The 24743-nt window shown below is 35.2% G+C and overlaps 1 protein-coding gene and 1 long non-coding RNA gene across 2 annotated transcripts in view; one reads left to right on the top strand and one right to left on the bottom strand.

The window, feature by feature from the left end:
- LOC114341929 (dihydrolipoyl dehydrogenase, mitochondrial) overlaps window positions 1–20563 on the bottom strand; it is a 155117-nt gene extending 134554 nt beyond the window's left edge. The window contains exon 1 of the mRNA XM_050648403.1: window positions 20319–20563. Coding sequence (XP_050504360.1) covers window positions 20319–20360 — 42 coding nt within the window. The 5' untranslated portion in view covers window positions 20361–20563. The remainder of the gene's footprint in view (window positions 1–20318) is intronic.
- Window positions 20564–21613: 1050 nt separating this feature from the next.
- Window positions 21614–24524, top strand: LOC126883157 (uncharacterized). The gene is made up of 3 exons (XR_007697532.1): window positions 21614–22308; window positions 22367–22561; window positions 24342–24524. It is a non-coding gene; the product is annotated as an uncharacterized LOC126883157 (long non-coding RNA).
- Window positions 24525–24743: the final 219 nt, after the last annotated feature.

Below are 24743 nucleotides of genomic sequence, written 5' to 3'. Positions count from 1 at the left end.
TTAAGACAGTTTTACATTATGCTATTTTCATGCTAGGCAAGAGCCATGCAAGACAGATCACGCTACTGCGCATGCCCACGCGCTATTTTCATGCAATTCCTGTGCTAGACGAAAAATTAAAACGTGTTCTATTTTTCATGCTATTTTGATGAAGTCCTGTCAAAATTCATGTTGCCAATATGACAAAATTTATAGTTTAGAAAAAAGCTTAACCTTATTGTGTAAGTTTAAATGGTATTTATTGGATGTAATAATTTGTGGTTTATATTTGAATATATTTAATTATGGACTGAAGTTTTTAAGTGAAATATCTAAAGTTAATATTTTGATATATTTCTTCTATTGGCAACAATGAAAGTGGTATCTAAAATTGCACAGAAATAGCTCCGATGTAAAAAGGTTAGGGTAGGCAAGAGATATGCCATGCAAGACGGACTTGCATAGCATGAGACTTGCATAGCCTTCATGTAAAGCTGCTTTTATAAATATGATAGTTTCATTTTGTTTCTCCGTAAGACAAAAATTGGTTAAGATATGGCTGTTCAAAATTTGCATACACTCGTGATTATTGACCCATTCCAGCTTTCTCAATTATAACCCTTTCAAAAATAAACACTTTAAACCGGTCAGACTGACAGATCATATAAAAAATAGATAGGTAAGTAAATTGTTTGTAAAGCGGTAGCGAATAATTTCATTTGGGGAGCTAAACACGGCGAGATTTTCATGATTTTTTACAAAAAAAAGAGGACCAACTTTATTTTGAGCGTAACTCGCTTATTTTTAATGCTAAAACTTTTGTTAACAATTAAAACAAAGCTTTTTATAAACATTTTTAAACAAGTTTAAATGGGATTTTCCCGAAAAGTGCTAAATTTTTTGGTGATTTCACCTTGAAATATTCGATTTGGAATTAGACGAATAAGAACGTACTTTTCATGGGCTACAACTTTGTTTTTATTTTATTGATAGACTTTACTGATACACCATTTTTGGGTTTTTTATAAGCTACACTTTTGCTAAGGATATTTTTTTTGATAAAATATTTACTTTTTGAGTTATTTGCGAAAAACCGTCTGAAAACGTAGATTTTTTTGTCGAAAAATCAACATTTTCAATGGCGAATAGGTAACTCGAAAAGTATTGACTTACGTAAAAAACTCTATAGAACAAAAGTTGCTTAAAATCAGTCAATTTATCCATTTCCTGTCTTATCTTGAACATGTTTTTTCACCCCCTAGAAGGGGTGACTGTCACCCCCCAAGTTAAAGCAACCAACGGCACAATTTCAACTTTGAAGTGGAGAGAACCTAAATCCAAATTTTCATGCAATTCGGAGTTGCCCCTGAAAATTACACGGTATCGCCGAATTTCCCGTTCATTTAATGGGCTATTTGTATTTATTTATTACCTAATTATGTGAAAATTTAAAATTAAAATAAACAATTTATGAATGTCATTTGTCATTTTTATTTATACTAATTTTCCACTCAATTAATAAATTCAATTATCAGTTGTTTATTAACGGGATAACAAAATGTTTTATTGTATTATTTATTATATTTTAATTCAGTACATTTCAATTATATGTTTATCCGGGAATAGAAAAATTAACCAAAATTGATTCAAATTAAATTTGTTTACGGCAACCATAGACATAATAATAAACACTATTTTATGTCCTACTTTTACTTGAAGAATACACATGAAATTATTTCAAAACTAAATTAAGGTCTGAATATTTAAATTACGGTTCTGTCGTAGCTTGTCACAAATTTCTCAATCCGAACCTGTGCTTTTCCTCAATACAAATGGCGGGCGCGTACTCGCAAACATCAAAGGCGGCATCCGAGAGTGGGCCTTCTGCTTGTTTTCTATTCTGTGGTTAAGTTATGACCGAAGGGTTAGGTCTTCCTACCTGAAGCCGGGAGCGAATCCATGTGCAGCCATATTTTGCAGGTACACAGTTTCTTGAGGATTAAATTAATAATCCGGAGGAAAGTTTATGTTAATTTATGAAAATTTTTATAAAATCAGGGTTTCCAGAGTTACGGAGGGTGAAAAGTGGAGGTTTTCGATACTTTTTATATTTTTTGGGCAATTTATAATATTATTACTAATGAAAGGAATTTTCTTTAACACGATTTTGTTTTGTAAATAAAATTTGCTATTTCAGTGGCCGATGGTGATAAGCCCTTGAAGAAACGTCAACCTCACCACCTAAAATCATCATCAATTGCCAAAAAAAATATAAAAAGTATCGAAAACCTCCACTTTTCACCCTCCGTAACTCTGGAACCGTTGATTTTATAACAATTATGCATAGGATCTTTTTTGTTTTAAAATTTATGTAGAACATTTTTGTATAGAACATTGTTTACGCTAAAGCGTAGTTTTAGAAATATTGACGAAAACGTAAAAAACTACTAATTTACCGACTTCTCCCCCATCTTCCCCCCCCCCCCTAAACCGGACGCTCAAAATGGTGTAACTTTTTACTGAACAATATGTGGACCATATAGAACAATTTGGTGTTGGAGGAAAAATTTTACTTTGGATGTCTGGGTTTGGCCTCTTTTTGGACCAATAATTATACCATACTACCTCCGTGACTTTGGAACTGTTCATTTTAGAAGGATTATGCATAGAGCCTTTTTTATTTCAAATTTAATGTGGAACATTTTTGTATAGAAGGTTGTTCATGATAAACCGCATAGTTATAGAAATATTGACGAAAAACGTAAAAAACTACGAATTTACCGATTTCTCCCTCCTCTCCCCCCCCCCCCCCACCAAACCCGACGCTCAAAATGGTGTGACTTTTTCCTGAAAATTATATGGACCATATACAACAATTTGGTGTTGGAGGATAACTTTCACTTTGGATGTCTGGGTTATGCCATCTTTTGAATCAATTGTATCATACTATTATAAAACAATACGCCACTGAATCTCTAATCCAAATAAGTAAAAAGTGTGGGAAATCCTGGAGAATCCTGTACAGGTGCCATCTATCCGTGAGAAAAGTTTGGCACAAATTCGTACATTTGGTTGTGTCTCTTTATACTTTTCACTCAACGGTATCATGCATTTTAATAGAAAATATCTTTTTTTGTACAAGTTAATACATTTTTCAGTGTAGGTTCGTTCCTATGACGTACAACGTACGGCCGTTGGTATATAAGCATGGAAACTTATGCCGTTTGTCCAAACTTAAAATCGCTGGGATTATTGACCTCAAAAAAATTAGTAGCTGGGGGTGAAAGGGTTTTAATTGCTTAATATACCAACATTAGAAAATCGTCGTTTAATGTTAGATTTGGTTTTTCTTTTCACGATTGTAAACGGAATGATAGATTCACCTCAAATTTTGCAGAGAATATGTCTTAGGGTTCCTCAAAGGTGCACAAGATCTAAGGACGTTTTTCACTTAGAATTCCAACAAACAAAATATTGTCTAAATAGACCTATAAGACGAATCTGTCAATCTCGAAATGGTTTAGATGTACTTTTTTTCTAGCTCTCTGAATAGTTTTCGAAAAAAGCTGAAAAAATCTTTTTAAAATACAATGTAGGCTGTCACTGTAAACTGTCATTTAGGTATTTATTCTATTCATTTGTCTTGTGTAAATTGTATGTAATTATTATTGAGTTCTAAAACTCTTAATATGATATGAATTATTTAATGATTGTAATTATTGTAATTGGTATAACCGTAAATAAACTATTTATATATTTCACAATAAAACACTGAAAACTTATGTTTTCTATACTTCCACAAAATTGATTATTTACAAATATGTGACTACAGCTGTTTTGGCAGAGTGCCTTCAGTTAGAGACTTAAAAAGGCAAACACATTGTAAATTATATCACTTGAGAAAGGCACTCTGCCGAAACAGCTGTAGTCACATAGCTGTAAACAATAAATTTTGTGGAAGTATAGAAAACATAAGTTTTCAGTGTTTTATTGTGAGATAAAATGAACTTCCATCAAGTAACGGTCGAATCCATCAATTATTTATATATTTATTTAAACGACCCAGCAACACTCCTTATGGAAAAATGGTCCCAGTCAAATTTAACGAAAGTTTGGTCAATGATACTTCTCGGTGTGTAGATTAAAAAGGTCCATGGGACCTGGGTTTGAATAACCACTATTCTCGAGCTACAGACTTCTGAAGTTGTTGGATTCGAGTGCTACGTTTACGTTAAGTGCACTAATTCACGGTAAAGTGAACGAAAATATTTATTATTGGAAGAAGAAAGAACCATTTTCTTCATGCATACTTGCATGTTGTATATGAATTCGTGGTCAAAAATAGATGCATCGTGTTTTAGTCTTCAGAAAACCTCCGAAATGTCCTCAGAAAAATAAAGTAGTGTGATATAAAATGTGCTACTAGAGCGATGTAAGAACTATCATGTTTCCATGAATGCTTCACAGTTATGCAATACCAGCAAAGCTGCAGCTCCGCCTTATCTTTAGAATACTTGGAGCCGTCAAAACACATTTATAATCAAAGACCGGATGGTGTGAGGAAAAGACGTAGGCCCAGAGTACGATTTAAGGACCAGGCGAATGACGAGTTACGGGTGTTAAGAGTACGAAACTGGAAAACCAAAACAAAGGATAGGAAGGAATGGAAGCTGATTCTTGAACAGGTCGAGGTCCATCAGGGGTTCTAGAGCCAGTGATGATGAACTTTTGAATACAAAATATTGTACAATGGAAGGTGCTACAGCTGAAGCTGCTCAACAATTATTACAGAGGTTATTAATTCCCAATCTTGTACAAGCTAGAGTTGAGACTGAGAATCTGATTAGAAGAAATGGTCAATGGAGAAGGCTTCGTGATCACAATTTTGCCAACTTTCCTGTTTTTGACTTAGAATATCTAAAATACCTTACGATTGAGATATATCAAATTAAACTGGCACCGTCTTACATACAAGATAAAATAATTAGAGACAATGACGAAGAGTTTCAAATTGATGAGAATATGGATGAACCGGTGATTCATAAGAGTTCGAATATTTTCTAGGTTTCGGCAAGCTACAAGACACCAAATATTCATTTCCTACACAGTTGATGAAGATGAGCCTGCAGAAGAACCGATTAGCGGGTACTACTGTACCTGTCAATCTGGTGCGAGATCTGTGGGTACTTGTGCTCATATAACCAGTCATGGTTATAAGAGCACAAGTCTGATCTGTACCTATGTTATGGTTTTTAGGCTTTGCAAGACATCAACCCAATGTTAAGTATCCTAATAGGTCGTTAGTTAACACGACAAATGATGCATCTAACCGAAATCAGCAAAATCTTAACGTACAGATAGTTAAAGATGACGTAAACCCGATTTTTCCATAGACAATTGTAATTAATATTTAGCGTTTACTGACTACCAGGTACTTTGTTTTTTTCGTATTGAGATCAAGTCCATGTTCTCTACTTGTCTTAAATCTGATATGCGGGACAAGTTTCATGTCAGCTAATGTATTCTTTATCTTTCTACAACGTTAACTTTAGTTCTGGACCGTGTTACAGGGGAATTCCCCTATCCTTCCACTAGATCCGCCACTGTTCAGTAGTATTCTAAAGATAAAGAGGAACTGCAGCTTTGCTGGTATTGCATAACTGTGAAGCATTCATGAAAACATGATGATCCTTATATCGCTCTAGAAGCACATTTTATATCGCACTTCTTTAGTTTTTTGAGGACTTTTCGGAGGTTTCCTGAAGAGTAAAATACAATACATCTATTGTTGACCACTAATTCATATACAAGACGCAAGTATGCATGAAGAAAATGAGTCTCTCTTCTTTCAATAATAGATATTTTCGTTCACTTGACCATGAATTAGTGCACTTAATGTAAATTGAGCACTCGAATCCAATAACTTCAGAAGGCTGTAGCTCAAGAATAGTAGTTATTCAGACCTAGGTCCCATGGACTTTTTTAATCTACACATCGAGAAGTATCATTGACCAAATTTTTGTTAAATTTGACCGGGACCACTTTTCCATAAGGAGTGTTGCAGGTCCTTTTAAATTGCACAAAACTACATAACAGAAAAGACAGTATTGTTAGGTAGCTGTACTTCTGAAAAAAAAAGTCAGTTACTTTAGCCTCTATTAAAAGTCTTAGATTTTTTAATCTTCTTATTGTTTAAGAATTCTATTTGTTTTTAATCTTGTTATTGGGAGCAAGTTCAAAATATCGACAATGTCCGAAGGCCTAGGAGTATATTGGCAGTTTCCTCGGCCTCCCAATTACTTACATTTACTTTTTGTTACTTCATTTTCGGATGAATCAGTTTGAAAAGTTTTTCAAAATCTCCTCTTGCTTAGCACACCTTAACCCAGAGATTGTTACAAGCTCCAATCTTTACTGCAGGAACCACTTTGTTGAAAGGTGCTTAGAGTTGAAAAGTTAATCCTTTTAATGATTTCATTTCAGATATGGTTTTAAAAGAGTCAGACTGAGATACGAAATTTTTTAGATTCAATTTGTATTTATTCATATGGTGTATTGTTTGCTTGCCAATTTCATAGATTCGTGATAATGATGCAACACATTCACCCTTTTTACTTTTGTTTAAAATCTCTAGTTTGTGTTCAATCAGTAACCCTCTAGTGCCTGAATTTTTTTAGCACCACTACCAAATTTCATAATAAACTGAAATTACAGCATAAAAAGTTGTCTGATCAGCCAAATTTTTAACAGCCGGTCCTTATCTGATCTAGTCCAGAGGCTGGTTTGGGTATTGCAGCTATAAAATACTTAAATAGTAAGCCTGGAAATTTTTATTACGGTCCAGCTTGAAGTGGAGTCGGGCACTAGAGGGTTAAAATATTTCTTTTCATTAATTTTAATTATTGTCATTTTGGATAAACATGTTAAGAACAAAGCAGAATAGCAAGTCTTTTCTCCCGTGGAACTAAATCTCATATATTTGGTGTAACACGTAACAGCAGATGACAAACGAATGATTTTCGGGCATTTACCAAGCACTGTTGCTACAGATATTCCACTATGCTTCTCCCTCACAATGTAGACAGTTTCTGTCAAATGATTTACAGTGACGCTACACAGTAAGAGCCTTAGAATATAAAAGAAATATAAACGGTTTATTTTATATTCTAAGGTAAGAGCCACCATACTAGACACATAGGAACATTAAGCTATTACAGTCCTGGACCCTTCACTTGTTGCATGTTTATTTTTATGTCAAGTGACGTTTAGAACGTCAGAAAATGTATAGAAACTGAATATTAACCAAGAAAGTTGACAAATAATAGATCAGCTGTATTAAATACAGCTGATCTAATTTTGACGTTTATAGTTGTCATTTTGTTAAAGTTGTAAAAGTTTTAAAGTATTGTACTATTCTTGGTGTTTGAATGAAGTTATTTTAAAACAGAGTAATAATAATATTATTTATAATATTTATAATATACTTCCCTGTGGGAGTTTTATGTCAGTTCTTCTATCAGGCGCGGCCCCCTGCGAATGGGGGATGCTTTCTGGGTGTTCGTAGCGCCAATACCCAGAGAGTAGCAGGAATACTTGCCGTGGAACAAAAACTGACACCTGGCAGTAGGTATAAAATGCACACCCATGAGAATGGAGACTAATAGTTTATGTTTAAGGCCGCTGCCTGGGGATCGCCAGGGCACGTCTGGAGCCGACGCTGGACGTGACAGCATGCGGGACGTCGGTGGCAGGGTGTTGAGGAGGCGGGCTCCTGTCACACAAACAGCTACAGCCCAACAACAAGAACAACCACAAGCGAGCCAAACAACAGCAAGAGCTCCACTCACTGAAGGTGCTGCGCCGGAACATCAGCCGGCGCTCACTCAAGCGGGACGACCGAGGCAGCGCATGAAATGGACTGTGTCCATTAACGAAAGCATTTTGCGCTTCTATTATAAGGTGACAAACCTCGGTCAAGAAACGATCGGCTACAGACAACAGCTGTATGCCGAATTTTGCAGGGAGTACCCAGATATTTAAGTATCGGAGCAAAGAGTATCAGATCAATACCAGGTAATCATAAGAAACAACCTTATCCCAGAGACTAGACGCAATACGATCAAAAGCGAAGTCGAACGGGAGATTAATAAACAAGAGCTAGTTTTAGATCAAGTCCCTAATGAAATCCTTGATGAGCAGATTCCTGAGATTTGAGGGAGATACACCTGCAATTAGTAATTAGTGAATAGTGATAAAACTTAGTACTTTTGTGTCAAAACATTCTACCTTTACCTTGTAAGAGATATAAAGGTGGGATTCAACGCTCCAAAGGAACGGTTAGTAAAATTTAAATCATTATTAGAACTTTTTTGTAAGAATACATGAGAAATATAAACAAAAAAAAATAGAGAATAGATAATACAAAAAAAAATAAATAAAAACATACTGAGAACCGATAGGGGTTAATTTTCCGCGGAGATAGTCCGAAATTAACCCTTTTCGCAGTTGTTTGGTAAACTAGTAGTTCTAAAATCTGTATATATTTAAGAAATAGCACGTAATTTAAACTAGGCATATTATATTACATAGGTAAAAAAATTAATAAAGCTGGAGCTGGAAAGGGACGAGCCTCTGATCGAATATCGCAAGAGAAAAGACAGAGAATCAGTATCTCCCCCAAACCCAACAAAAAAGCTGCAAACCGCAAAGGGAAAAACGGAAGACATGGAGAAAACAATGGACACAGAACAAGAAACAACAAATAGCTTACTGAAACAAGTTTTGAATGAAATTAGACAAACGAGGGAAGAAAACAAGGTTTTTAGAGATGAAATACTAGAATTAAAGAAAGAAAACAATAAGGTAAAGACAGAACTCGAGGAAACAAAGAAAAAGCTAAATATTTTGGAAATGAGGGTAGGACGGTGTGAAAAAGAAATGAAGCAAAACAACCTAGTAATAACGGGTCTCAAAATAGATGCGAATGATGAAGCTGAACTAAAAGAAAAAATGACAAACTTCATCAAACAGCACTTGGAAGAGAACACAAAAATAGAGAAAGCAGTTAAACTGGGAGACAGAACTTGTCTATTGAAAATGGGAAGTATAGAAGAAAAAAATAAGGTAATGAAGAAGAAAAGTAAATTGAGACATATCAAAGGGGAGAAGATTTTCATAAGCCAAGATATGACAGTCTTAGAAAGAAATATTCAGAAAGAAATAGGAGCAAAGTGTAAGGAATTAAGAGACATGGGGAGAAATGTTAAAAGGGACTACAATGGATTAACCGTGGATGGTAATGAAAAATGGAGATGGAGAAAAGACGGTAAAGTAGAAACATTCCCAAAAAACTAGCTGATGAAAATCAAAAGATAGTACCACTGGAAACAGACTCGGCAATGCAAACGGTTAACGAAAACAAAATAACGCACACAAAAGAAAGAAAGAATCTCAATAAGAAGAAAAGAACGAAACCCATTAGAATGGGATCTTGAAATATTAGAACCATGCTAGCAGTAGGTAAGATGCAAGAAATAGCCCTTGAAATGAAAAAATATGAACTAGAAATCCTAGCCCTACAAGAAGTACGATGGAAGAAAGAAGGAAAAATTGAGAAGAAAAACTTTAGCATATACTATGCGGGAGAAAACAAACAGGGAACCAATGGTACGGCATTTATGGTGAACAAAAAAATGAGGGAAAGGAGGACTATAATAGTAATGTAGCGGGCAAAGAAACCATTCATGACACTACGAACGACAATGGAGGAAAAATCTGCAACGTAGCAGCAGCAACAAACACATATATAGTTAGTACTAGGCATAAACATAAAAAAGAACACAAAATAACATGGATGATACCAGGAAGAATGGATGGAAACCAAATAGACCATATTCTAATTTCGAAAAAGTGGACACAAATAGTACAAGACGTAAGGTCATATAGAGGGGCAAATGCGGACACTGATCACATATTGTTGATAGCAAAACTTAAGATGAAAATAATCAAAGCAAATAATCATAAGGAAAGAAAAAGGAGGAAATGGAATATAGCCAAACTGAAAACGCAAGAAAAAAAGCAACAATATATAGAACAACTGGAACAGAAACTGGGCAGGTACGAGAACATAGAAATAGAAGAGGAATGGAAAAACATTAAGAACAGCATAATAGAGACACCAGAACAAATAATAGGATTCCAAAAAAACAAAGAATCGAAAGAATGGTTTGATGACGAATGTCACCAAAAAAGTCAATTGAAGCACCTCGCAAGAAACAAATGGCTACAGAGTGCCGAACAGGAACAACTGGACCAATATAGAAAAGAAAAACAAGAAGCATTGAAACTCTATAGAAGAAAGAAGAACACATGGATCATTGAACAAATGCAAGAATTAGAATCGAATAATAAAGACAACAAGAAATTGTTCGAATACATAAAACAACAATACAACACCAAAAAAACTGTCACAAAAATAAACAAAAAAGATTGGGAAAAACATTTCACGAACCTATACAAAAACAACAACAAGGCAGATTCAGAGGATGAGGATATAAGAGATAACAGAGATGAAAAGGAAGGTGCACCTACTTATCAGGAATTCATGGAGGTACTAAAACAACTAAAAGTAAACAAAACGCCAGGGCCAGATGAAATCAACAACGAACTGATCATCAACGGAGGAGAGGAGCTCACGAAGCGAATGCACAAGTTAATGGTTACAATTTGGAAGGACGAAAGCATGCCCATAGAATGGAAAAATGGGCATATCACACCAATCTTTAAGAAAGGAGATCCAACTAAGTGCTGCAACTACAGAGCAATTATGCTACTAAATACAACATATAAGATATTGACCACAATTATAAGAAACCGACTAAATCAATACACAGAAAAAATTATAGGACCATACCAACAGGGCTTTAGAAAAGGAAGATCAACAATATATGCAATACACGTCCTAACACAAACAATTGAAAAAAGCTATGAACACGACGTAGAATTACACATACTATTCATCGATTTCCAACAGGCCTTCGACAGCATATACAGACAACAATTACTAAAAGAAATGAAAAAAATGGAGATACCGGCAAAATTAATAAGACTAACTAGAATGACAATGAAAGACTCAACAGCAAAAGTTAAAACAAATGAGGGAGATACAAACGACATCAAAATAGAACTTGGGGTAAGACAAGGAGACAGTCTGTCAACGACACTATTCAATATCGCTCTAGAAGGAGTAATTAGGGACACAGGCCTGAAAAAGACAATTATTCAAAGCTCAACACAGATCATAGGATATGCGGATGACCTAGGACTGATAGCACGAGATAAAAAAAGACTAGAAGAGGCACTTTTAAGCCTTGTGAGAGAAGCAAAGACGCGAGGATTAATAATCAATCAGAATAAAACAAAATACCTTATAAGCACAAGAGACAATGTAAACAGAATAACAGAAATAAAGATAGGTGAAAATACATTCCAGAGAGTAGGTTGCTTCAAATACCTGGGGGTGATGGTGGACGGCAAAAACGGAAGGAGTATAGAGATCAACGAAAGAATTAAAGCAGGTAATAGAGTATATTGGAAATACCACCGACTACTCAAGGACAAAAACCTGAGCAAAAAAACAAAATCAAAAATATATACAGCAGCAATTAGACCAGTGATAGCCTATGGAGCAGAAGTAATGTGCCTTATGAAAAAAGACGAAGAAAAGTTAAGAATAATTGAGAGAAAAATTTTGAGAAGAATACATGGCCGAGTGATGACAGAAACAGGGGAATATAGAAGGCTCATGAACCATGAAATAATAAATATAACTGAAGGAGAAGATATAGTAAAATTCATTAAAGCACAAAGACTCAGATGGTTTGGACACACACAAAGAAGAGGGGTAGAAGAACTGATCAGGAAGATAGTGAACTGGAGACCAGTAACAAATAGACCAAGAGGAAGACCAAAAATAAGATGGGAAGATCAACTGCTAGACGATATATCAAAGATGGAAATTGCAAACTGGAGAGAAAAGATTCAGGACCGGAGTGAGTGGAAGAAGATAGTAGAGAAGGCAAAAAAACATCACAACCTATGAACGATGACCTAAAGGACACTGCGGACTAATCCACCGCGTGAAATGGATTAAAAGAGCTCATAGTATTTGAGCGACCTATACTCTAACAAGAGTGAACGGTCCATATATATACATCTGCATACCAAGTCACCTAGGGCTCGATAACATGGAAAGAGTCCCACCAGAGCTCAATCCTTTTGATACCCTAGGTATCTGGAATGAGTCAATTTTCCCCTTAGAGGGAGTGTGAGCCGTATGGCTAAATCTGGATAATATTATTATTAATATAATATATTACCTGTGGGAGTTTTTTGTCAGTTCTTCTATCAGGCGCGGCCCCCTGCGAATGGGGGATGCTTTCTGGGTATTCGTAGCGCCAATACCCAGAGAGTAGCAGGGATACTTGCTGTGGAACAAAAACTGACACCTGGCAGTAGGTATAAAATGCACACCCATGAGAATGGAGATAAATAATTTTTGTTTAGGATCGCTGCCTGGGGATCGCCAGGGCACGTCTGGAGCCGGCGCTGGACGTGACAGCATACGGGACGTCGGTGGCAGGGTGTTGAGCAGGCGGGCCCTGTCATACAATCAGCTACAGCCCAACCACAACCACAAGCGAGCCAAACAACAACAAGAGCTCCACCCGCCGAAGGTGCTGCGCTGGATCATCAGCTGGCGCTCACTCAAGCGGGACGACCGAGGCAGCGCATGAAATTGACTGTGTCCATTAATGAAAACATTTTGCGCTTCTATTACAAGGTGACAAACCTCGGTCAAAAAACAATCGGCTACCGACAACAGCTGTATGCCGAATTTTGCAGGATGTACCCAGATATTCAAGTATCGGAGCAAAGAGTATCAGATCAATACCGGATAATCATAAGGAATAACCTTATCCCAGAGACTAGACACAATCCGATCAAAAGCGAAGTCGAACGGGAGATTAATACCGAAGAACAAGTTTTAGATCAAGTCCCTAATGAAATCCTCGATGAGCAGACTCCTGAGATTCCCATGCCAGAAACTCAACCTGATAATACACAGCAGGAAAACAACGAGGTGCGCGATAGTCTAGCAAACGAAATGGCTTGTGCCGTACAAGAGTTTAATGGAACAAACCCACTTAGCAGACCACCGCTACCACGAATAAACTCTTGTAAGAAACTAGGTGCTCTGTTACAAATTGTGAACACTGAAGTCCTACCCAACTATGTCGTAGAAGCTCACACGTTGGAATATTTGCATATGCTAATCTACTGTGCAGCAAAGCAACAGCAACTGCTAATGTAATGGGCGTTAAGATCAGAACCCGACGGGTTACTAATAAAGAAATAACTGGTAACAGAATTGCACACTGGGAAAAAAGACTGCTCGGAAAGGTCGAATTATTACGTAGGGATATTGGTATAGTCACAGCATACATACGAGGTGTAACAAGTAGAAAAGTCATCAGAAGAGCTGAAGAAATAATGCTGACTACCGCAAGACACTCAAGATATGATCCAGAAAACAACACAGCCCATCAGTGTCTGGATACATTAAAACAAAAGCTCTCCATTTATTCAGGACCACTAAGGAGGTACAAAGTTAGTAACATCCGCAAAAGCGACAATGCTCTTTTTGAAAGTTCTGAAAAGGCGTTCTATCGAAAACTCAATTCCACTGTAGAACGTGTCGATAAGACTTACCCAAGCCAAGAAGAAATTCATGAGTTTTGGGGAAATCAACTTTCCACACCAGCTGCTCTTAACAACAATGCTGGATGGATAGAAGATACGACACAGAACTGCCAACACTACATTACTGCCATTAATTATTTCAGCAGGTTATAATGATTTTGTTTCATATAGAAATCCTAGTATAAAACATGTTAATATGAAACTAAGACAATGTACTAACATGAACATAATGTTTCTCTCTGTTCCTACGGGAAATGATCCTAATGCCAAATATATTTCAAAATTTAATAACAAATTAAGTGACTTCTTAAGTGTTTTTAATTCATATTATGAGCACTCAATCTCATTCCTAAATGTAAATAATTCATATGGGCATAGACTGAGCAACTATAGAATTTCATACCTGTTGGAGAATCAAATAAAACATTTTAAAAATAATAAAAATTTGATATTTATTCAGTTAAAAAATACAACACCACCCAATGAACATAATTCAGAAAGCATAATTGTTTTGGATGATCTTGGTGAAAATTGTTGCACTTTTACAAGACCAGAAAAAGATTTGGATTTTCAGTTAACGCCAATAATACAACTTCAGACTTAGAAACTGACAAGTCAGAATCTTCTTTTAATTTAACTTTTCTCTTATTTAATACTCAGTCAGCTAGAAATAAAATTGATGATTTATTTTTAATGTTAGAATATAATGACTTTCCCAGTGTTCTGTTATTGACTGAACACTGGCTAGAAGAAAATGAATACTTGTATATTCCCGAGTATTCCATGATTTCACATTTTTGTAGAACAAACTTTATACATGGGGGTACTGCTATTTTAGTACACAACTCTCTATTGCAAGAACTGGCTTTTGTTCAGATAAATTATGAGGATCTTATTGAAGAAAAACAATTTGAATTTTCAGTTGCACAAATAACAAATTTTGATATCTATATTATTTGCATCTACAGATCTCCAACAACCAGTGTCCAGATTTTTTTGGAAGGGCTGGAGAACTTGTTGTTGAGGATTCCAAAGTTTAGTCAAATAATCCTGACGGGTGATTTTAATATTGACTTTCTGAACTATGATTGCAATGAAGTAAAGAAAATAAAAAACTTACTCACTTGTTTTAATTTAAAAATGCATGTTAATGAAGCAACACGTGTCACTAAATTGTCTCAAACTCTAATAGATTATTTCTGTTCTAACTTTGAGAAGGATTATGTTCAATCTGTCAGACCATAAGGCAGTTGTTGCTTCTATCAAAATTAAGAAATTTAGTAAAGGTAAAGATAGTGTAAATAAATTTAAAATTGGTCGCCTGTATAGTAAATCTAACTTTGGTAAATTTAGATTAAAGTGCGAGAGTCTTGACTGGTATTCTCTCCTATCACAATCGTCTGAGCCATTTAAATCATTTCATAATACAATATGTGAATTTTTTGAAAGGTCTTTTCCTAAACAAAAGATTAAAATTAAAAATAGAAAACCTTGGATTACAAATGGCATTAAAAATTCCTGCAAAACCATGAGATCGCTCCATTATATCAAAAAATATTACCAAGATGAATGGTTTGTTACCTATTATAATCAATATAAAAAGATATACAGAAATGTTATTAAAACTGCAAAAGAAAACTGCTACAAGCATAGAATAGAAAACTCCTCAAATGTAACTAGGGAAACTTGGTCTATAATAAATGAATTAAGGGGTAAACACAGATCAGGTAATAGTCATCACACTCCACTTCCAAATGACTGTAATGAATTTTACTGTAGCATAGCCGAAACTTTAACAGCACAGTTGAGACATGGTACAGATCCTTTGTCATATCTGAAGAAAACAGAAGTTATGTGTCCCTTCATAATTTATGATACTAATGTTGAGGAATTGAAAGAGATATTTAAATCAATCAGAAACAAAAACTCTTCGGGTTATGATGACATCTCTATAAGAGTTTTCAATAATCTACCAAACTCTGCTTTGGATGTTTTATCTATTTTAATTAATGATAGTTTTAATGCTGGCACATTTCCCGATTTCCTGAAGATAAATGTTGTAATTCCATTGCACAAGGGTGGAGATCACATAAACCCTTCCAATTACAGGCCAATTTCTCTGATACCTACGTTGGCAAAAATAATAGAGAAAATTGTTAAAGCAAGATTAATACAATTTTTAGAGGTTAACCAACTACTAAGTCCGAAACAGTTTGGTTTCCGTGGTAACACTGGCACGACCGACGCGATTTTCAGTTTTTTAGAGATAGCTTACAATAATATTAATTTAGGCGAGATGGTTGCGGCAGTGTTCTGTGATTTAACGAAGGCTTTTGACTGTGTCAATCATGGTTTGCTGCTGCAGAAGCTTAAACACTACGGAATTAAAGATAGATAAGTCACTGAGTTGGATGGAGTCATATTTGTCGGGTAGGAGTCAGTTTGTTAGAACAGACTGTGACTCTGACTTGATGAATGTAACTTGGGGAGTGCCCCAAGGCTCGGTATTGGGACCAGTTCTGTTTTTGGTATATATAAACAATTTAGCCTACCTTGATGTATCTGCTCATTTCACCCTTTATGCAGATGATACCACTCTTATATGGCATGCTAAAGATTTGAATGTCTTACGCCAATCTGTAGGTAGGGAACTCTTAATGATTGGAAATTGGTGCACGGCGAACTTTTTGACATTAAACACTTCTAAAACCAAGCTTCTGTGTTTTAAACATGTTATGCCTGAATTACATCTGGAACTTGAACCTCAGCTGTCCGTCAGGTTTCTTGGCCTGAATATTGATCCTGACCTTAAATTTAAATCGCATATCGAAGCCTTGAATTCAAAACTTGCATCTGGATGCTATGCAATACGGTCGACTAGAAGGGAGCTTGGTTTTGCCCAAGCAAGAACTGTGTACTTTGCACTAGTAGAGTCACATCTTAGATTCGCAATTCAGTTTTGGAGAGCGTGTAGTCAGGAGCTTTTCAGTAGTGTGTTTTTGCTTCAAAAAAAGGCAGTACGCCTGTTGTGCCAGGTAAATTCTAGAGAAACGTGTAAACCTTTATTTATTAAACACAGTATTCTTACACTTGTATCTCTTTTCATTTTGGAAACGGCAAGCATTATTTTTAAGAATAAACATCTATATGAAAATAATAATCGATCTGGACGATTTGCTAGCAATTTAGCTTTGATTACACCTAGAAGCACACTAGTCAAAGACTCATTTATTTTTAACGGCATCAAAATTTTTAATAAACTACCTAGTGAAATAAAAAATTTGGAAACTATTAGAAAGTTTAGAAATTCATTAGATAGACTGCTCGCTAAGAGGGCCTATTATGATCTGACAGAATTTTTTGAGGACCATTGGAGCTGATGTATTTGTGATCTTGTGTATATTTACAGCTTGTAGTTTGTTTGTTTTTTATTTTTGACAATACTACATATTTTGTAGTTGTTATATAATGTAAATGTGTTATGTGTTATATTTTATATTTAGTCATATTTTAATTTAATTTATTTATTTAAAACTCTTAAACAGTGTTTGTCAACAAGATTTTTTCTTTGACAATAAACATATATTCTCTCTCTCTCTCTTACCACCCTTTACGAACCCTTCACTACTGAAGAAGTCTCAAATACCATCAAAGAGCTTCATAACTGGAAATCTCCTGGACCAGACGGAGTTCAAAACTTTTGGCTCAAGAAGTTTTGGAGTGTTCATGAATGCTTATCAACACTAATTAATCATGTTATTTCTAATCCGCAGGATATACCATCATTCCTAACTCAGGGAACCACTTATCTAATTCCGAAGGATCAAAATAACACCCAAGATCCAGCCAAATACTGCCCAATTACTTGTCTTCCAACTTTGTATAAATTGGTCACATCCTGTGGCGCCCCGGCAATCAGCCGGGGCCTGTTCCAAGGAGATTCCACTGTGGTTCTGTCTAGCTATGAACCCACTATCCCAGCTATTGAACTCCACTGACGCAGGTTTTAGCATCAAAAATAACAACAATGTGGTGGCGAAGCTTAATCATCTGTTGTATATGGATGATTTGAAATTAATGGCTTCCACTCGAAACCAACTAGATGAGATGCTAAGAACTGTAGAATCCTTTTCAAATGACATTAGTATGCACTTCGGACTAGACAAGTGCCATGTTTTAAATATAGTCAGAGGAAAAGTACAGCCCGGTGGATTCGATATGCAACATGGCCAGAACATCGAGGCCATGGGTGAAAACGATATGTATAAATATCTTGGAGTAAAGCAAGCGTGGAAAATTGACCATAAGCAAATGAAAACTGAGACAACTGCGGAGTTTATACGAAGGGTAAAACAGCTGCTTTGTTCACAGCTTAACAGTAGAAATTTGTTTAAGGCACTAAACACCTACTCATGTTCCACGCTTAGCTATTCGTTTGGCATTGTTTTAAGTGGACAAAACGGACATAGAGAATCTTCAGCGAAAAGTAAGAACACACCTCACAAAGGCACAAAAACGCCATCCTAAAAGTGCAGTAGAAAGAATGACATTACCACGGAATCTAGGAGGAAGATGACTTATGGATATAGGAATACAAGGAACGGTATGACGCAGTGGGAAAAATCCTTCATCAGGAGATAGCTATCAAGCTGGGACTTCTCCAAACGGACCATCTCCCATATTATCAATACGTCCCTGAGAGTATGCTTGAGGATGGCAACTACAAGCTATACTGGGACCGCACTGTGCTCACAGACCAAACAGTGGCACATAATAGACCAGATCTCGTACTAGTTAATAAATTAACCAGACAAACAACACTAATTGATGTGGCGATACCTAACAAAAATAATCTACGTAATAAATTTACTGAAAAGATCGCCAAGTACAGAGATCTGGAAATTCAAATACGAAGACAATGGAGAATGCAAAGTACCCAGACGATACCTATTGTTATGTCTACTACTGGAGTCATTCTCTTAACCTCCTCGAAAGCATAAAAAGGCTGGGTCTAAATGAACATCTTTACAAGACCATGCAGAAAGCTGTACTACTCACAACGGCCAGATGTGTACGAAAATTTTTGGGAGATACACCTGCATACCAAGTCACCTAGGGCTCGATAACACGGAAAGAGTCCCACCAGACCTCAATCCTTTTGATACTGTAGGTATCTGGGATGAGTCAATTTTCCTCTTAGAGGGAGTGTGAGCCGTATGGCTAAATCTGGAATATTAATTAATAATATTAACTAATGTATTTTTTGTATCGAAAAACAATTATTTTGAGTAGTTTCTTGACAGTAGCATGACAGGGATGAAAGTCACATATCGTCGGTCTAAATCGCAAATTGCCTGTCCATTTTTTGCGAAAATTGTTTTTTGGTTTCATCTAGTAGTAGACGGTAAAAGCTACCGCCTGACAATTCCCACAAGAGCAATTATTTTATTTCGCGGCAATTTCGCTAAACGAAAGTTATTTTACTCATAAGACATAGGCAAACTCCACACTTTTTTGTCTCTCCTGTAAAATTTTCAATTTGTGACTTAGGGAATTTGCGATTTAGACCGACGATATGAGAATGGACCAGATTAGCCCATAAGCATAGCAATTAGGTACCTACCCATGTGTCTAGTACGGTGGCTCTTACTGTATATGTTTCATTTCAATAAAACCTCAATTTAAGTAATGGAAAATCATAGCAGGGATAATCTGCGAACAGATAATCAGGGTTTTACTGTAAATATATATATTTAATACAGGTGAAATAGGTGTTGAATACCTAAAGAAAACGTGTTTCTTTATTCAACACTTCTTTATGCAACATCAGTTTCTCAGCGAGTAGAGCGCCTTCCTAGACCCTAGGTATTCCAGAAGTTTATTCACATGACACAAGGCCACTTTGTGAGTCCCTTGTCCACCAGGTACAAGCTACCCTTCTTCTATTCTCGTTTTTTCCTCAGCATTTTCTTAAGATGTCTTCATCCATTATATGGTCAAATCCAGGGTAGGTAGCATCACAGTCTAACCACTCTTGCAGGTTTCTTTCGGCCATATTCTCTCCCTCGGAAACTACGTTCATTAAACTTGTAAGGACAGGCAGTATATTTTCATCTTCTCTAACTCTAGTTCGATATAATTTTCGATGTTTGGTAATAGTTTTCTCCATGACTTCAAAATTGTTGAAGGCTTTACAGACTCCCACTCTCTATAAGTCATATTCTATAATATTAAAAACGATTCTACAGAGTCGCGGATAATCCGCCCCACGGATAAACCGCTCGCGGAGAAACGGGAGTTGACTGTACCTTAAATGTGAATGTGAATTAACTTTAATTCACGCACTGAATTTGAACATCTACGAATTGAAACAATAATTATTGTAGTTTCTTAAGGAAATAAAAAATAACAAGAAGTATGGGAAGAAAAACTCTATGTTTTATAAAAAGTATCGTTGTTTTAAGCGGCATATTTTTCAACCAAATTATTCATAATTTACGTTTTAAAAGTAAGCAACGGCTTATCAGAATGAGAATTGCTAAGGTTATATTATTACGTAAAACTGAAGGACTTCTTACCTTTATTGTGGACGATAATACTTTAAAAACTGAACACTGCATTGTTGCTTTTGGTGAAGGTATTAATAAGAAGCACGGACTTCGTTAAAAAATTGTTATTATTCAAATTTTTCGTAATTTTATTATAATTTACTTTTTTCACCTCGACCCTAGAGGTGACATTTACTTACTAAGAAAGACATAAGACAAGACAAACAAAGACATGCGACATGCGACTTGACTTTGACTGACCGTGACCGACTGACGTCTGGCAGGCACGCTATGTTGCCAAATTAGACAGTAATAAAAAAATAAAATTTATATCTAAAATAATTTACAAACCAAACAAAAAATGAACCAAAAATATGCAAATATGTTTTTAAATAAATATCTTATATGAGGCGTTGAGAATCAGAGCGGACCATCCACATAATAACTTCATTGAAGATAAATGCGTTTAAAAAATGTTCGATTTTTCACAATTTTTTTAATGCTAGTAAAATCATTTTAAAGAGCGCTTAATTTTTGGTAAAATCATAAGAAAAAGTAAAATTTTGCTACAACACTAAAAATATATCACAATTTGCACTAAAGAAGAAGTTTTTGTGGCTTGATCCACTCTGGCTTTAATAAGAGTTTTTGTTTTTCCGTAGTGGACCAAACCAAATAAGACAAATATTTTAATTTCAATATTATTTTATTACAAAGTAAACATTTTACGGCATAGATTAACTTAAAAAAATCATAATTTGTTAAATATTGAAAACTATGTTTCTTTTTGGCGTCGGTAGATCGTCTTGGCTGAGACCGATCTCGAGATCAGTCTTCGAGTACCGACTATAAATACGGGGCTATCTTTTCTTGTCTTCCCTGCTATTGCTCTTTATTAGTGTCTTCATTTCGGCTATTCGTAGCATGCATTGCATCCCAGATACCTAAGGTATTAAAAGGATTGAGCTCTGGTGGGACTATTTCCATGTTATCGAGCCCTAGGTGACTTGGTATGTAGATACTTAATGTAAATAACAAAAAAAATGTTAAAAGCTTCAATAATATATATTAGCAATATTAAAAACTGTTAATATATTATATTATAATATAATATAATTATTAAAGTTTTTAACATTGGTTTTTAATGTATTTTTTATTAATCTAATTATGTATCAGATAGAAACGATTATTTATTTAAATTTGACAAATTCTAACTTCGCTACTCCGCTCGACCAGTCCACGACCACACAACTCGAAACACAAGTACGCAAGTACGGTTGCGTGAAGTATGGCGCGAAGCCGTGGAATTTATACGACTCGCTCGGTCTGTAATAAGTAGTTATGTATGCTTTGCATCGGGGTGTCGGGGTGTAATCAAACGTCGACATTGGTCTGGCCATCTTTGTCAGTCACATGCGCGGGATCGTTTGGTTAAAAGAGATAGATAGACCACCGATCGACTGTTTCCATGCTATTTCCGCGTTCCGCTTTTTTGGTGAGTATTAGTATGCCGAGTCTATGCTTAATAACAAGAATCTACAGGTCGAGCAAGTCTCGTAAATTTCACGATTGCGAGCCACGCTTCACGCAACCGTGTTTGCGTACTTGTGTTTCAAGTTGCGTGGTCGTACGGAGTTATATTTACCAAATTTACTAAATATAATCGTTTTCAAAATTAAATCAATATGTCAATATGGCTACTGGGTGTAAAAGATAAATCTTATTCTATCTGTTCTTAATGAGTTTTAGATAATTTTAGTTGTATTTCTTTGTAATTTTGTGTTGTACAAAGATTAATTTAACATTTTCTCTGGAAGTATTAATTTAGAAAGATAATATGCTTCATTGGTGTTGTGTTTTGAAGTGTGAAATGTGATAAAGTCAAGATTAAAGTTCACTTTTAAACTGAACTAAATAAGGTATCTGAGAGACAACAATGGTTAAATGCAATACAATGTACAGGTTTTACTAGCGAAATGAAAATTTTCCTGTCCTGTCTGCTGTAATCATTTTATATCTGGTAAGTTACAATTACAACAGTAACGATTTTTGAAGATGTTAACATTTTAATCTTATAGGAAAACCAGCCGACTTAATAGATAATAACAATCTCCAGATTGGGTTCCTTCAATAAATATGGTCTATAAACACAATGAAATAAGTTCCCCAAAATCTAAAATGGAGTGGTATCAAAGGAGAATTAAAGGGAAAAATATTCATATTGAAATTATTTATAAGGCACTGGACTGTCTTAAATTCTACAATAATACTAGGTGGGTAAATGATTTTAGACATTTTTCATTAAGAGTAGATTAAGATTAAGTAGATTTTCATTCAGTAGATTTAAGACTTGTTTACACGGGTAGAGTAATGATGCAAGTACTTGATAGAGTAGAGTAACTCTACCTGTAAAAATGCTCAGCACAGTAGAATAGCTGGTAGAGTGTATAGTTGGAGTTAAAGTAGAGTGACTAGCAACCTATGGCAAAGTAACTACTCTATGACCACCACTACTGCCAAAATGTCTACTCGGCTGCACACTCTACCCATGGAACACGCTCAATTATGGCAGAATAGAGTAGGTAGGAGAGTACATGGGGGCGCTGTCATTCTGGCTGGAATTGTGTTTTGTGTAAATAGTGAAAATGAAGTTCACCGAAGATGAAACTTTAAAACTTGTAGAGCTATAATACGGCGAATACCAGTGTTTATGGAATTTAGGTAGTGTATACTACAGAAATAAAAGTTTGCAGCAAGCTGCGGAGGATGAAATCGTCGAAAGAATGGCAAAGGGGGCTTTGGAGTAAACAAGCTTAAGCAAAAAATTAAGAATTTAAGGTGCACTTATAATCAAGAGTGTTTAAAAATACAAAAATCGGTTTCACTATACTAGCATCAGTACTATACTTGTACTCTCCTCACGTGAATGGTATCAAGCCATTTTTGGTAGAGTACTACCACTACTCTACTCTCCTCAAAACTCTACCCATGTAAACAAGTCTTTAGAAACAGTGGAAAATGAGGTAGCTAGTAGAGTAGTAGTAGAGTAAAATATACTGGTTTAGCAAATTGCAATGTTTTAAGGTAATACAGTAGCGATAAACAGGTAGCCAAAACGTGTTCCAAGATTGTCACTGTAATTTTGAATATTTTTTCGAGGCATTTGGCACACGTATTCGTAAAATAATAAAGAATGGCGGTACAGAGCCCAATTTGAAAAATATATTAATATGTGGAAATTACTCTGTAATTATACAATATTTAAAAAATGAGCCTGTACCGCCATTAAGAAGAACAAAAAAATACACTTTCTTCAAATAAACTTTTTTATCCGATGCCTAGATTTTGTGTAATTTTGGAACTACTAATGAAATAAAAAATTTTAGTAGTTCCAAAATAACACAAAATCGGATAAAAAAGTTGTATTTGAAAAAAGTGTATTTTTTTGTTCTTCTTAATGGCGGTACAAGCTCGTTTTTTTTATATTGTATTTAATTACAGAGTAATTTCCACATATTAATATATTTTTCAAATTGGGCTCTGTACCGCCATTCTTTATTATATTACGAATATGTGTGCCAAATATCTTGAAAAAATATTCAAAATTACAGCCGCAATCTTGGAACACATTTTCGCTACCTGTTGATCTATACTGTTTCCTCTTAAGATAGTTTTAATAGTTATTTATGATATAAGTATTAAATTTTAAGACGCGCATGTGAAAGTTAACTTGAAAAAATAATTTTATTAATGTTTTGACTTCCACATCAGATGTCATTGTCAAAATACAAAATATTCATTATTATTAGGTTTGTTCTAGCAAACGGTCAAACTAGTCAAAAACCATCAGCAAACAGTTGGTCAGTAAAAGAACATAATACAGTCACCAGTGCGACCCCCTCTACTCGCGCTGGTCCACTATTCGCTGATGGTTTCAAACTGATGCTAGAACAAACCTATTATTATTATACATATCATTATCTGTAAATAATATTTCTTCTGATTGTTAATTGTAAAGGATAGAAAAATTACCATTTATTTTATTTTTTTTAGAATCAGCTGAGAGAAGTGGTCTATAAAAAAACCAGGAAGGAAACGGAATATGTGGCTACGAAAGGCAAAAGAAAGGTTTACAAAGCAAATGTGACACATTTTTTTGAAATATTTAGGAATATCAGTAAATTGCATTAAAAAAATGTATGAAAAGATTTTGTTCAATAAAAATGTTTATATTTATCAAGGATGTATTATTTGGTATGGCCACATATCGTCAGTGATGTAATAATACATCCTATCTGTTTTTTCATGAGTTTTGTAAGAGAGACTAAAAACTTGTCTTAGGGTCACCTCCTGTTTTCATATGATATTTTTTGACTTGTTTTGTAGTAAATTAAACTATCTATGAACTACAAAACAAGTCAAAACTTACATATGAACACAGGAGGTGACCTTAAA

This window comes from Diabrotica virgifera, chromosome 4, assembly GCF_917563875.1.
Source record: "Diabrotica virgifera virgifera chromosome 4, PGI_DIABVI_V3a".
NCBI classification, from domain to species: domain Eukaryota; kingdom Metazoa; phylum Arthropoda; class Insecta; order Coleoptera; family Chrysomelidae; genus Diabrotica; species Diabrotica virgifera.
Note: the sequence above shows the minus strand (reverse complement) of the source record. Positions and strands in the feature narration are given on the sequence as shown.